Source organism: Aspergillus lucknowensis (assembly GCF_044049455.1).
Source record: "Aspergillus lucknowensis strain CBS 449.75 chromosome Unknown BJX67scaffold_66, whole genome shotgun sequence".
Classification (NCBI taxonomy): domain Eukaryota; kingdom Fungi; phylum Ascomycota; class Eurotiomycetes; order Eurotiales; family Aspergillaceae; genus Aspergillus; species Aspergillus lucknowensis.
In genome coordinates, this window is record NW_027263610.1 from 132,533 (window position 1) to 147,147 (window position 14,615).

At 52.3% G+C, this 14,615-nt stretch overlaps 2 protein-coding genes across 2 annotated transcripts; both read left to right on the plus strand.

Annotated features, from left to right (window-relative positions):
* Positions 1-479: 479 nt before the first annotated feature.
* BJX67DRAFT_375232 (putative salicylate hydroxylase) lies at positions 480-2,147 on the plus strand (the record flags this gene model as incomplete). The annotated part of the gene is made up of 4 exons (XM_071031661.1): positions 480-915; positions 965-1,167; positions 1,224-1,889; positions 2,025-2,147. 4 exons carry the CDS (start codon positions 480-482, stop codon positions 2,145-2,147), a joined length of 1,428 nt encoding a protein of 475 aa, XP_070881528.1.
* Positions 2,148-3,054: 907 nt separating this feature from the next.
* On the plus strand, positions 3,055-11,530 carry BJX67DRAFT_391214 (putative polyketide synthase; the record flags this gene model as incomplete). The annotated part of the gene is made up of 2 exons (XM_071034743.1): positions 3,055-3,182; positions 3,385-11,530. The coding sequence occupies 2 exons, from the start codon at positions 3,055-3,057 to the stop codon at positions 11,318-11,320; spliced, it is 8,064 nt and encodes a 2,687-aa protein (XP_070881529.1). The 3' UTR covers positions 11,321-11,530.
* Positions 11,531-14,615: the final 3,085 nt, after the last annotated feature.

Sequence of the window (14,615 nt, forward strand, 5' to 3'; positions counted from 1 at the left end):
TGATCGACGCGATCAGCACGAACGCTGGGGACCGGGGGAGACACGTCAATCAACGACGGAGTATCCTATTACTCCGTGACTGGGCGAAAGCTAGCGGAGTTATTGGGAATGGTGGCTTGCTTGGCTCTGCAGCGTCCCCTTACCTCGAGGTCCTGCAGCTTACGATCGACACGCGATCGCCGTGTCGATCCACAGGCTGCAGGACCTCGTAAAAGTAAGCCCGAGCAAAGCGACCAAGGCAACGGGTGCGGTCTGGAAAGTCAATCGCAGCTGAATGTGCCTCACGTCGAGGAGAGCATACATTCATGGGCAAGGGCCGATAACAGAGCTTTCATGAACTGGAAACGATTCTGACCATCGTCGCCACCACAGTGATGAAGAGCACGTTCTCAAGCAGCACGACGAGCCTCGGCGAGAACGATGGCCGGACGGAACCCTTGGAGATTGCAATCATTGGGGGTGGTCTTATCGGCACGATCATGGCCCTGGGCCTCATCCACCGCGGAGTGCGAGTTACCGTCTACGAGCGCGCGAACACGCTGCCTGAAATAGGGGCAGGAATGGCCTTCACGGCCGTCGCACAGGACTGTATGCGGCGCCTGAGCCCTCGCATCATCGCAGCGTTCGAGCGAGTCGGCAGCCCAAACGAACACCCGCAGAATCGATACTGGGACGGGTTCCATCCAGAGAGCAAAGAGCAAGCCCAGGCGCCGGAGTCTCTGCTCTTTCAGATGTCGACGTACGACATGGGGTATTGGACGTGTCTGCGCGCGGCTTTTTTGGAAGAGTTGAATGGCGAGCTACCAGAGGGAGTGCTTAAGTTTGGTAAATGTTTGGAGAGTTATACCGACGACGAGACGAAGACTAAGGTGGTCCTCCGGTTTGGAGACGGCAGTGAGGCACAAGCAGACGCAGGTGTGTACCCTTTGATTCCATTCCAACTGCGAGGAGGCTCATTGAGTAGTTATCGGCTGCGACGGGCTGCGCTCGCGAACCAGACAGCTCATGTTGGGGGAATCGAATCCCGCCTCGTACCCAAGATACTCTCACAAAGTCGCCTATCGTGCTGTAGTGCCAATTACAGCTGCTATCGCGGCCCTGGGCGAAGACAGAGGCAGAAATCAGTGCCTTCAAATGGGCCCAAAGGCGCATATCATGACTTATCCTGTAGGCGCAAACTTCTCCTACTCAACGAACAGCACTTGGCTCACAGGAGGACTTAGCTGGCCAATTTTACGCTCACAAATCTGGCCGTGTTTGTCACAGACCCAAAACCTTGGCCCGACCCGAAGAGACTCACTGCGCCTGCTACTCGGCAGGAAGTGGTCGACGCCTTCGCAGACTGGAGCCCCCCTGCTCGGGAGATGATTGACCTTCTGCCCGAGAGTCTTACCAAATGGGCGCTCTATGACATGTACGAGGACCCAGCGACCGAATATTGCAGGGGCCGAGTGTGTTTAGCCGGAGATGCTGCTCACGCCAGCAGTCCGCACCACGGCGCTGGTGCGGGAATGGGGGTTGAGGACTGTCTGGCAATCGTCACAGCGCTCGAGACTGCGCGAACGAACCTCCAAGGGGCTAAACGGTTCCATCCTAGTTTGAAATTCGCGGCGATCAAGGTCGCATTTGAGGTGTACAATGCAGTGTGCTATGAGCGTTCACAGTGGCAGGTTCGCAGCGCTCGGGAGACTGGCGATATCTACCAGTGGGCCTACTCTGGATCCGGGAGCGACCCGCTCAGGTGTAAGGCAGAGATCGAGGCACGTACGAAGAAGATCTGGGACTTTAGTGTGGAGGAGATGGTCCGCCAGGTTCACTCACAGTGTAAGCCCCCCCTTCGAACCGAGGACCGAATGAGGAAACGGATGATCAGGCTGATCGATCTGCAGGTACAACACGGTTCGCAGAGAGCAGGAGAAAAACCCACTCAGCCTGGCAGGCTTTCGGGTGGTCATTGAAGCGGTGGCTTGGGTGTTGGCCGATGAAGATGCGAGCGTCCTGAGCTGCTCTTCGTGTTGGTGCAGGAGGTGCAGGAGGTGCTGGAGGTGCCCGTGTTGTGTTGGCGAGGCTGTCTTGGGCTTAGCGTCTCCCGTGACCCACCATTGTCCCAATTGGGAGCTTTCGAACTTCTCCTGGTCGACAACTGAAGAGATTTGGTATCATGCCTGCAGACCTTGAGAATTCCCGTCCCAACTTTCGTGTAGGACCCTCAAAAAGTAGAAAAAGGTTATTTTTTTCGGACATCCTGACTTGTCGAGCTTTTGTTTCTTGTTGACATGGACATGCCAGCCCACGGGTCGTTCTGTGATCCTCCGAGCCCGACGACAAGGTTAGTACTAGTACCGTACTAGTACTGTACTAGTACTTACTGTGTACAACCTGTTGTTCTGCTCGAAGTAGTGATGTGTTCAGCACTATCCAGCGAGCCAGCCAATAAAAGCCTTTTTTTGACCAGGCCAATGGAATTATACATTGAAAAAATGTCCTCGCCTCGGACTCGTATTACTTTTGTGATGACAGCTGGGTGTTGGCATGATTTTGTCGTGGCTCGGCGAAAAAAAATCGTTCACGTTACTCAAGGTGCTGATCGGGTCAGTCGTGAAACCAACGTAAGCATGTCGGGCATTTGACATGATTTGGACATCCTGTTCGGAGACACAATGAAGAAGACCTCGATTCGAAAGTCTCGATCCAACCCGTCCACAGATCCTTGTGTCACCCAAACCCTTCCTCCACCTCTGCGTTGGAGACCATGGCCCGAATTGAGGTGGTCTTGCCCAATATTGGGTCCACCCTGCGGGAACTTCAACAACCAAACACCACACAGCACTTGTCCATTTGCCATCTCAGAGCCGGTGAAAGACGCCAGGGCTCCGCAGTCAGCCTCAAGAGGACAACGCCACCGCTGAGATCGGACTTTCTCATCCCACCACGGCGCAATGGGCGGATCAACGCGCCCACTTTTCCCGTCCTGACTTCCTCCCAAGGCAAAGGCACGCTAAGGGAGCCGCTGGAGGCAATCAGACGAAGCTTCGAAGCTGCAGAGGATCCGAAATGGGCAAATCCGGCCACGGCAACAGACCATGCCGACACGAAGCTGCCAAACCCGCTGCACTCGCCGAAGACCCGGCCCCGTTCGGACTAACTTCTGCAGCTCCTATCAGGGACCTTCGTCAGAGGCAGTGAAGATGCGACATCGTGACGGATTTCTCCTTGATTGTTGATTTCGGCTGGTTGACTGTCACCAGCCCTTTGAAGAGTCCTTCAACAGCCGCGGCCGGGCAGCCTTTGTCTCTCTAGTCGCTCTCTTGTTAAACACAGCATAAATCTTGACCCCTTCATGCGCATTACACATTGTCAAACAATGGCGAGTGTTGCGCAAAGCGATGCCTCCAGGCCCCGTCCTACCCTCCTCCTCTTCGGGCCCCAGGCTCTTTCTTTCAACCGCCAGTCCTTGTCTAAGCTCCAACACACAGTTCCAAACGACTCGGTCAGACAATGGATGCTCAACACGGTAGCGGGCCTTCCAAAGTACTGGGATGCTCTTTCCCAGAAACTGCCAGAAGTTGCAGCCGCAGTTCCTGGCCCGACACATCTCGGGCAGCTGGGGACATGGCTGCAAGGGAGCCTAGACGACGCTCCAGAGACTGATACATTACCAAGCATTGTCCTCACCCCACTGGTTGTCATTGGGCAGTTGCTGCAGTATTGGCGATATCTGCAGTGGAATCAGTGGTCGCACGGGGGCGCTCGCTCGACGGAGCCGGACCTTCAGACAGACTTTCTAAAGAAGCATACGGAACAGGCGGAGACGCTGGGGTTCTGTACAGGTCTTTTGAGTGCGTTTGCAGTTGCCAGTGCCAGCTCACAAGGCGAATTAGAGCGGTATGGGGCTGTCGCAGTCCGTCTGGCGATGTTGATAGGAGCCCTAATCGATGCACAGGAGGCGTCCAACCATCAACTCGGCCAGGGCTTATTCAAATCCTACGCGACGTCATGGCAGAGTCCGGAGCAGTCAGCGAAGATGACGGCAATTCTAAACGATTTCTCTCCAGACGCCTACATCTCCGTTCTCTATGATGAAACCCGCGCCACCGTGACGACTGTGGAGCGAACGGCGGCGAGTGTCGTCGAACAGCTGCGGGCAGCTGGAATCACCGTCGCACAAGTCGGACTGCGCGGCAACTTCCACAGTCCTCAGGCTGAGCAGCACACTATGTCTCTCGTCGAGCTCGTTCAGAGCCGGCCAGACCTGCAGTTCCCCGACGCGTCGGCAGCTTCACTACCTACATATACCAACGCGGCAGGTGGGGAACGCCTCAGCGCCGGCAAACTCCATGAAATCGCCATCCGATCTATCCTGCTCGAGCAGTGCAACTGGCATCGCACCATCTCCCAGTGCCTTGAAACAGGCGAGAACGTATCTGCAGTGTCGTTCGGCCCTGGTCGATTTGTCCCGCCATCTCTCGTCCCGCGCTTGTCTTCTCGTTTGCTTCACTTCGCCGATTTGGACGAGGCGTCTCCAAAGGTACCACCATACCAGCCCGTTATTGACACCAATGCAATTGCGGTTGTCGGTCTGTCAATCAAAGTCGCTGGAGCCGATGACGCGGACGAATTTACCCGGATGCTGCAGACAGGGGAGTCGCAACACGAACTAATCACCCCGGAGCGCCTCAACTTCGAGACGCTCTGGCGCCAGGGCGACTGGGACCCGTCTCGGAAGTGGTACGGAAATTTCATCCGTGACTCTGACGCCTTCGATCACAAATTCTTCAAACGCAGCCCCAGGGAATCATCGACTATGGACCCCCAACAGCGGCTGTACCTGCAGGCGGCCTACCAGGCAGTCGAGCAGTCGGGCTACTTCTCAGAAGTCCAAGCGGCCGCCAATGACGGCAAGCCATGTCGGCCTGGTAGCTCTCTTGACAGGCAGCACGTTGGTGTGTATGTGGGTGGGTGCACTGGGGACTACGAGCATCATGTCGCCTGTCATCCGGCCAACGCCTTCACAGCGACGGGCAACCTGCGCAGTTTTATTGCCGGGAAAGTGTCTCATTTCTTCGGCTGGACAGGACCGGCAATGATGTTCGACACGGCGTGTTCTGCATCGACGGTGGCTCTCCACACTGCCTGCACCAACCTCCTCTCCGGCGAGTGCAATGCAGCCCTAGCTGGGGGTGTCTCAACGATGACCAACCCACTGTGGTTCCAGAATCTGGCCGGGGCAACCTTTTTGAGTCCCACCGGCCAGTGCAAGCCGTTTGACGAGCTTGCAGATGGCTATTGCCGGGCCGAGGCCATTGGCTGTGTCTTCCTCAAGCGCATGTCTGATGCTGTTAGAGACGGCAACCCAATTCTGGGGACTATCGCCAGCTCTGCGGTCTACCAGAACCAGAATTGTACTCCGATCTTCGTGCCCAATTCTCCCTCCCTCTCGCAGCTGTTTGGCGACGTCTTGCACAAAGCCAACCTTACCCCGGATGATATCTCAGTGGTTGAAGCCCACGGCACAGGGACACCCGTAGGTGATCCCGCGGAGTATGAAAGTGTGCGCCTCGCCTTGGGAGATCGCACGCAGCCCGTGATTGTGGGATCGGCAAAGGGACATGTCGGCCACGCAGAGGGCGCATCGGGCATCGTCTCTCTGGCGAAGGTGCTCGTCATGATGCAGGAAGGCTTCATCCCGCCACAAGCTAGTTTCACCAAGATGAGCCACCACATCAAAGCCACGGATCTGATCAGGGTCTCAACGTCGCTGCAGCCGTGGACGGCAGAGTACAAGGCCGCCCTAATCAACAACTACGGTGCCTCCGGGTCCAACGCTTCGATGATCGTGACTCAGTCGCCGTACAGCCCCCAGGGCCAGGCTTCTGCACCCATTCGGAGGAATACGAATCCGGTGTCGTTCCCCTTCTGGATTACTGGATACGATGCACGTAGTATCGGTGCTTATGCTGCCAAGTTGAAGGAGTACCTGAATTCCCGGTCTACGCCGCCACTTTTGGCCGATGTCTCGTTCAACGTCAACAAGAAGTCCAACCGCACCCTGCCGCAGGGATTGATCTTCAGTGCCCGCTCTGTTGCGGATTTGACTGACAAGCTCAATCGCGCTGCTGCATCTCCAGCCGACAGTGGAGTTGCCGCCGTTAAGGCCGAGCCCCCTGTGATTCTTTGCTTTGGGGGTCAAGTCTCGACCTTCGTGGGCTTGGACCGCAACTTGTATGAGAGTATGCCGCTCTTGCGCCATCATCTCGACCAGTGTGATGCTGTCGTGCAGTCACTCGGTCTGAAGAGTATCTACCCTGATATCTTCTCTCGCACTCCGCTCGTGGACCCTCTTCAGCTGCAAACAATTCTGTTCTGCTTCCAGTATGCCTGTGCGCAGAGCTGGATAGACTCAGGCATATCTACTCGCAAGATCGTTTCCGTGGTAGGCCACAGCTTCGGTGAAATCACGGCCTTGTGTGTCTCTGGCGTCCTGAGCCTGCCAGATACCATCCGTCTTGTCACCGGCCGAGCGCAGCTGGTGCGCGACGCCTGGGGCGATGACTCCGGTGCCATGATGGCCGTCGAGGCGGACGATTCGGTTATCCACGAGCTTCTGGAGACGGCTAATAAGGTTTACGGTGGTGAGTATCCTGCCAGCATTGCCTGCTATAATGGCCCTCGCAGCTTCACTCTTGCTGGATCGAGTGAGGCCATCCAAGCAGTCATCGACACGATTCCCAAGCAGTGCCCTACTGTCCGCAACAAGAAGCTAAATGTCACAAATGCCTTCCATTCGACCCTCGTCGAGCCCCTGCGCCCGAAGCTCGAGGAAGTTGGTCGAACCGTTTCCTTCCAAGAACCCGTCATCCCCCTCGAGCGTGCTACCGAGACCAGGTTCAATGGAAAGCTCACTGCGCAGTTCGTCGCCGACCACATGAGGCGGCCCGTCTTCTTCAATCACGCCGTTCAGCGCCTCGCCCAGGAGCATCCGTCCGCCATCTGGCTGGAGGCTGGGTCCAGTTCTACCATCACTCTCATGGCGAGCCGCGCGCTTGGGAACAGTGCATCCCCTGGACATCACTTCCAGGCCCTATCGCTTACCAACGATAAGGGTCTTGATGGACTTACTGATGCCACTGTTTCGCTCTGGAAGCACGGCCTTCAAGTCTCTTTCTGGGCGCACCACGCTCGTCAGACTGCCGAGTATGCTTCCCTCCTCCTACCCCCATACCAATTCGACAAGTCGCGACACTGGCTCGAGCTCAAGCGTCCGTCTCTTGCTATTGCTGCGGCCGGTTTGACGGCCTCCACAACAGGCAGCGCAGCAGAACCTGGCATCTTCACCTTCGTCGGTTACCAGGACGAGGACCGAAAGGGTAAGCAGAGTAACGCTCTCTTCCGCATCAATACCAGCACGGAGCGCTACCAGAAGTATCTGAAGCCGCACGTTATCGCTCAGACCGCACCGATCTGTCCTGCCACACTAGAAATAGACATAGCCATTGAAGCCCTGTTTAGCCTCCGGCCCGAGTGGGTGTCGAAGGGTCTACTCCCCGTCGTGTGTGACATGGTCAATCAGGTACCTATCTGCGCTGATAATGCGCGCTCAGCCTGGCTAGAGCTTGCTGCTCTTGATGATAGCCAGACTGTCTGGTCCTGGAAGATAATTAGCTCGAGCTCCAGCTCGAACTCGAAGGAGGGAGCGACCGTACACGCCGAAGGACGCATTCGCATTCGCTCGCCCGATGAGGCCGCATACCAGGCCGAGTTCGCACGCTACGAATGGCTCGTCACGCACAAGCAATGCACCGGTCTCCTAGACCTCGCCAACGACTCCAGCGCCAGCGACGAGGTGGAGATCATCCAAGGACGCAACGTCTACCGTGCCTTCAGCGACGTCGTCGACTACGGCGATATCTTCCGCGGGCTGCAGCGCGTCGTCGGCCGGGGAGACGAAAGCGCCGGCCGCGTTACGCGGAAGCATAGCAGCGAGACATGGCTGGACGTCGCCTTGATCGACGGTATCTGTCAGGTCGGCGGGCTGTTCGTCAACTGCATGACGGATCGTCCTGCGGGAGACATGTATATCGCGACGGGTATTGAGATGATGATGCGTTCGCCCCGCATTACTCGCCAGCAGAAGAGGCCGGATGTCTGCCACGTCCTTGCGCATCACCGTCGCCAGTCAGATAAGGTCTTTTTGACTGACCTTTTCATCTTCGATCCTGTCAGCGGGACACTAACAGATATTGTGTTGGGCATTCACTATGCGCGCGTGGCCAAGATGTCGATGAGCAAACTGCTCAATCGGTTGACAACCGACGAGACCATGCTGGTGAAGGGGAGTAAATCCAGGGCCGATGAGTCTTCCAAAGCGACCAGCTTGACTATCGAGAGCCCGGCAGTGTCTCCACCCTCCCATGAGCTCCCCACAGGCGGAGATACGGCAAGCAAGACGAAGAAGCCCAAGTCAAAGAATGACCGGCCAGATATCACGGACGATGTCCGCAAACTCGTGGCCAACATTTCGGGCATTGAGGCAGACGAGATCACGCTTGACTCGGAGCTTGCTGACTTTGGCATTGACTCGTTGATGGGCATGGAAGTCGCGCGCGAAGTCGAAACCGTCTTCAAGTGTACACTGGACCAAGAAGCCTTAATGGACGCGACGAGTCTGCGCAAATTTGTCGTGGTCATCTCTGATTCTCTCTACGGCCCTGCTTCAAACACCGACGCCGATAATGACGACGACGACAGCCAAACTTCGTCCGACGGTGTCTTCACGCCGGGTGAGGACTCAGCCTCAGAAACCAGTCAGGATACTTCACCACCACCCTCACAGGTCGACCCTCCGGCGAAGCCAAAGGAAGCTATCAGCTCGGCGCCCGCCGTCAGTAACCTCTCGCTCTCTCAATCCGACATTCTTGGCAGCTTTGGGGACGTCAAGATGCTCGCAGACCAAGCCATCCGGAACCACGGAATGAAGAACTTCGACCAGTCCGTCGCTGCTTCTAACCGCATGTGCACGGCCCTCGTTATCGACGCGATGGAGCAGCTGGGTTGGCCTTTACGCACGGCAACGGAGGGACAGGTGCTTCCTAGGGTTCCCTTCCTGCCGCAGCATGGCCGTATGATGGAATTCGTGTATCAGTTTCTCGAACAAGTGGCTCGACTGGTCAATATCGATCCCTTCACCGGCGAGATCACCCGCACAAGCATTCCTCTCCCTAAGCAGACCAGCAACGTCATCCTCCAGGAACTCCTGCAGACCTACCCCGAACTCACCGTGGCCAACCTTCTCACTCACTACGCCGGCCTCCGTCTCGCAGACGTTCTCAGTGGGAAAACCGATGGTATCCGTGTTATCTTCGGTTCTCCTGAAGGCCGTGAGCTTGTCAAGGGTTTGTACTGCGACTACACCCTCAACCGGGTGCACTACGCCAACATGCGTGACGTGATTGGACGTCTCGTTGATCGGAAGCTCTCTGATATCACGCAAGAGAACCCGCTCAAGATTCTCGAAATGGGCGCCGGTACCGGCGGTACAACCATTGTGCTCGCCCCCTTCCTCGCCTCCCTGGACATTCCCGTCGAATACACCTTCACTGACCTCTCGCCCTCGATGGTGGCCAATGCCCGCCGCACGTTCGGCGCAAAGTACCCCTTCATGCGGTTTGCCGTGCACAATATTGAGAAGGAGCCCACTCCAGAATTACGCGGCCAGCACATTGTCATCGCCAGCAACGCCATCCACGCGACGCATAGTCTCAAGGCATCGGCAGAGCAGGTCCGCGTGGCACTCCGCGACGACGGATTCCTGATGGTCCTGGAAATGGTTGAGTCACTGCCCTGGATTGATGTCATCTTCGGTCTTCTGGAGGGGTGGTGGCTATTTGATGACGGACGACCGCATGCCATTGCGCCGCCAGAGGTGTGGGAGAGAGACCTGCACGCTGCCGGCTTCGGGCATGTGGACTGGACGGATGGCACGCTGCCCGAGCACAATTTTGAGAAGCTGATTCTTGCGACGGCTTCTGGAGGGCAGCTGGAGCGGTTGCCGAAGCCTACTACCCAAGCTGAAGGGCAGGCTGTGCTGCGAGATGTCGAGGCTGTCGAGAAGGAGGCAGAGGAATATGTGGCCGCGTACACTGCCGGCTTTTCTGTGACGCCATCAAATGAGAAGCAGAAGGAAAGTGAGAGTGGCAAAGCTGTGGTCGTTGTCACAGGTGCCACAGGCAGTCTAGGTTCCCATATCGTTGCCAACCTGGCCGAGAACCCTACCGTGCAGTCCGTCATCTGTATCAACCGTCGCACAGGCACAGCAGCAGAGACACGCCAGGATGAAGCCTTCTCAAAACGAGGAATCGAGATCTCCTCGGATGCCCTCCAAAAGCTGCGCGTATTCCAAACTACAGCGTCCCAGCCCCAGCTCGGCCTCCCTGCAAGCGAATACACCTGGCTCGTCGAGAACGTCACGCATATCATTCACAACGCCTGGCCAATGAGCACGAAGCGCCCCCTCTCCTCCTTCGAGCCCCAGTTCCAGACGCTCCGGAACCTCCTCGACCTCGCCAGTGCCGCCGGCTCCCGCCCGGATAAGCCCCGCATCGGCTTCCAATTCGTCTCCTCCATCGGTGTCGTCGGCCACTCCGGCCACACACGCGTGCCCGAGGAGCGCATGCGGCTCGGCGCCACAATAGACAACGGCTACTGCGAGGCCAAATGGGTCTGCGAGCGCATGCTTGACGAGACTCTCCATAAGAATCCGGAGACCTTCCGCGCCATGGTCATCCGCCCCGGCCAAATCACTGGCTCCCGAACAAGCGGCATCTGGAACCCCCTCGAGCATTTCCCCTTCCTCGTAAAGTCCGCCCAAGCCCTCCGTTCCTGGCCTGACTTCGACGGAATCCTCCAATGGGTCCCCGTCAACGACGTCGCAGGCACAATGGTCGACCTCCTGCACCTCGACGACAGCGCCCACGCAGCCTACCCGGTGTACCACATCGACAACCCCGTCGGCCAGCCGTGGAAGGAGATGTCCGCTACGCTGTGTGACGCCCTCGACATCCCAAAGGACCGCATTATCCCCTTCGCAGAGTGGGTAAAGCTCGTCCGTCGCTCGCCGCTGCAGATGGAGACGGATAACCCGGCTGCGCGGCTCATCGACTTCCTCGACTCGAACTTCGAGCGCATGTCCTGTGGCGGCTTGATTCTTGATACTACGTTGGCGAGGGAACATTCGGCTACACTGGCAGCGCAGGGTCCCGTTTCAGCGGATGTGGCGCGGTCGTATGTTGATGGGTGGAAGAGGACGGGGTTTTTGGCTTGATTGTGGGATTGCGGGATTATAGAATATTATTTCATACCATGTATTGTCTTCTGTTTACTCGGTGTTTGGTTATGATTATTGATATTCATGAACGGATATTTCTGCCCGGATACCCGCCAGAAGTAGACATCACTCCATACAATGCAAGCAGTACATCTACGAAGTGTTCTTCACAGGTCACAGCGTGACTTCCTAGTTCGGATGCCGCTGCTTTTATGGGGGTGTATATGTGTTTCTCCACAGAAGGAGAACAAAGGGGTATGCTGGGACTTTTCGAAAAATTAGACTTCCCAAGCCTGACGCGCAGAAAGTCGTTTGGCAGGATCAAGATTTGCGAAGCCCCGAATCAGATCCTTGAACTGGAGGTCAAGGACGTTTGGCCATGGAGGAAAAGCTTCGTATCCAGTATTCTCACCGGCCCTTTCTTCCCATAGCAGGAGAAGAAATGAAATACTTACAACAATTCCAAAAGGTTGGCCTTGCTATATCCTCGTCATATGGCAGTGTGGATGGAGGACAAGAAGAGTCACTAACCCAAATATGGCTGTCAGACTGCTATAAAAGAGTTTACAACTAGAATGTGAGGACCTGTGAAATTAACGCCGAAAATGACACCTACTGAGGCCATAAACAGCCGCATTTCCACCCGTAACTCTCAAGGCGGTGAGTCACCATTTTAACCTCCCCACGTGCTTTGCACCACTATTCTACACCCACCAAGCATTCTAGTCTCGTCCTGGGCTGAACACTAAACGCTGGACCTCAGCGAGCTTCAGTACCTCTCAACTCACGACTAAATCAATATCAAAAATGGCCTCCTTCGCGGTGAGATCTAGCTGCCCTAGAGCTAACTAGTCTGGTCAAGCGCTCTATAAAATGCTACATTTTCCCTACTTCTTTGTTCCTCTATGGCCTATTCCTGGTCTCCCACCTCCTCTGCCTAACAATCTCGGTCCTATCCTGAAGCTAATCATTTCTAGACCCCTTTCTATAATATTTCTATCTGACTGCCTTTATGATGCCTTCTCTAGTCCTCCTAGCTTAACCTAGCAAATACTAATTCTAGACTAATCCTATTTTCTATAAGGAGACTCGAGCTAGACTAGAATATTTTTATAGTCTTAGATAGCTTCCCCTAAACTTTAAGCCCAAGACCCTGGAAGGTCTTGCTGTTATTAAATAATATTAGGAGAAGTAAGTATATTACTAGATATTAATTTAATAGTAAAAAATTAATATATAATAGGTATTATATCTAGTTAAACAAGGACTATATCAAGTACCTGCTCTTAGAGGATCAAGCTATCTATATAAACTTCTTTGATTAGATATACAAGACTTTATAAAAGAAACTTCTTTAGTTATATAATAAATACTAGCAACACCTTTATCAATATTTTAGTCTATTTACCTGGTACTATATAAATAGTAATATTTATAAATAGATATAACAAGTATACTAAGTTTTCTTAGACTTTATAGATAGAGGGCTAATAAGAACAATAGTTCCTTGAACATGTACTCCCTACCAAGTACAAGATATCTAGATAAATAAAGAATAAGAATATATTAGATATAAATGTCTTCTATATTACCTACCACTATTATTAGGTATATTCAAAGCATTTCTACCATAGGAGTATAATTATTTAATTTGCTATAATCTAGCTCTAGTCTGCTATTACTAGAACTTAACCAGGTATACTCTTTTTATAGAAAGTATTTCTAGCAGGCATGCTATAGGGCAAATATAAAAAAAATAAGACTTTCTAGAGCAACCTTTCTAAATATATATTAATAGATAATCTTCTAGCATTAGTCTACTACCATAATATTAAGCTCTTTTATCTCAAGGACCTAGATAGTAAGCGCGATATTTTATATGCTATTATCAAGTTCTATAATCTTAAAGGTTGGCTAGAAGGCGCTAATAGATAAGGGCATCTTTATCTAGTATTACAAACCTATCTAATCCTATCTTTTTCCCCTTATAGAACAAAATTCTTCATGTATAGTAATTACCAACTAGCATACTACCTAATTAACCAGATCATCTTATTAGCCTTCTATAATAGGGCCTTTCTTAATACTATATTAACCCTAGAGCTTATCTAGTGCCTCCAGGTTCCAAAGTATAGTTAATCTCTTCCCCTCTAATAGAAGCTGGAGAAGCTGGACACTCCTCTCCTTTAATATCTTGAGCATATTATATATGGCTACAAACTTTATAAGTCTTTATTAATAATATATGATTCTAGTTAACAAGTATTCTAAGAGCTAGGCTAAGATGCAAGGTTCAAGGATAATATTAGTTATTATAACTACTGCTATTAGACTATAAACAAGGTTAATTGTATATTCCCTGTAATTAAACCTATTTTAATAGAGAGTAACTATCTGCATTAAGGACACATCTCTTCTTATACTCTATCTAACTACTATTTATAGGAAACTTTACTAGTCAGGAGTAATAAAGAGTACTTGGCTAGTTAGGTAACAAGGTTTTTAAAAGGCACTACTAATTATAGTTTATTAACTAGGATCTTTAGCATGTGGTCCTACTCTAACTATCTTAGAAAAGTCTCCTCCAGGTTGCTAGAAGCATGCTTAGAAAGAGGACCCTCAAGCTCTGACCAATCTTACAGATATATAGAAATGCTTTATTTACCAAAACTCTAAAGTTCTTGAGCTTAGATAGAAGAAGAGAAAGCTAATAAAGGAGATATAATCCCTTACTAGTATAATGTTATCAAAGCGACGACCTCTTGTGCGCTTCTAACCCCGGGCTCTCACACGGGACTTCCAAAGGATTTGGATTGACTTGTCTTACCTGGTATAATCATGTCCAACAAGTATAAGGACCTGTTATGGTTGGGTAGAAGTTAAAGTAAAAGGGCAGGGCTAGCTTATAGTATATATACTATAGCCTATAGAGTAAGTACTAGACAAGTTATTTTGTAAAAATCCTTAGAACAGGTTACTCTAGAATAATAGTAATATTAATTACAAAGATAGGAAAGCTAGATATAGTAGTAATAAGTATCTTTAAATATTCCCAAGTTCCTACTATTTTCCTACCCTTAAGATAGTATACTAGATAGTATATCTAATCAGGTTGCCAGGTCCTGTATACTATTTTCCTATCCTTAAGATAGTATACTAGATAGTATATAGCTATATGGTCTTTTACTAGGGTAACTTTATTTACTATATTCTTGGAGTAATTTAAAATTCTTCCTTGTAACAATTCCTATTTTCTTTATCCTTGTAGTAGGCTATAATAGTTATATGGTAG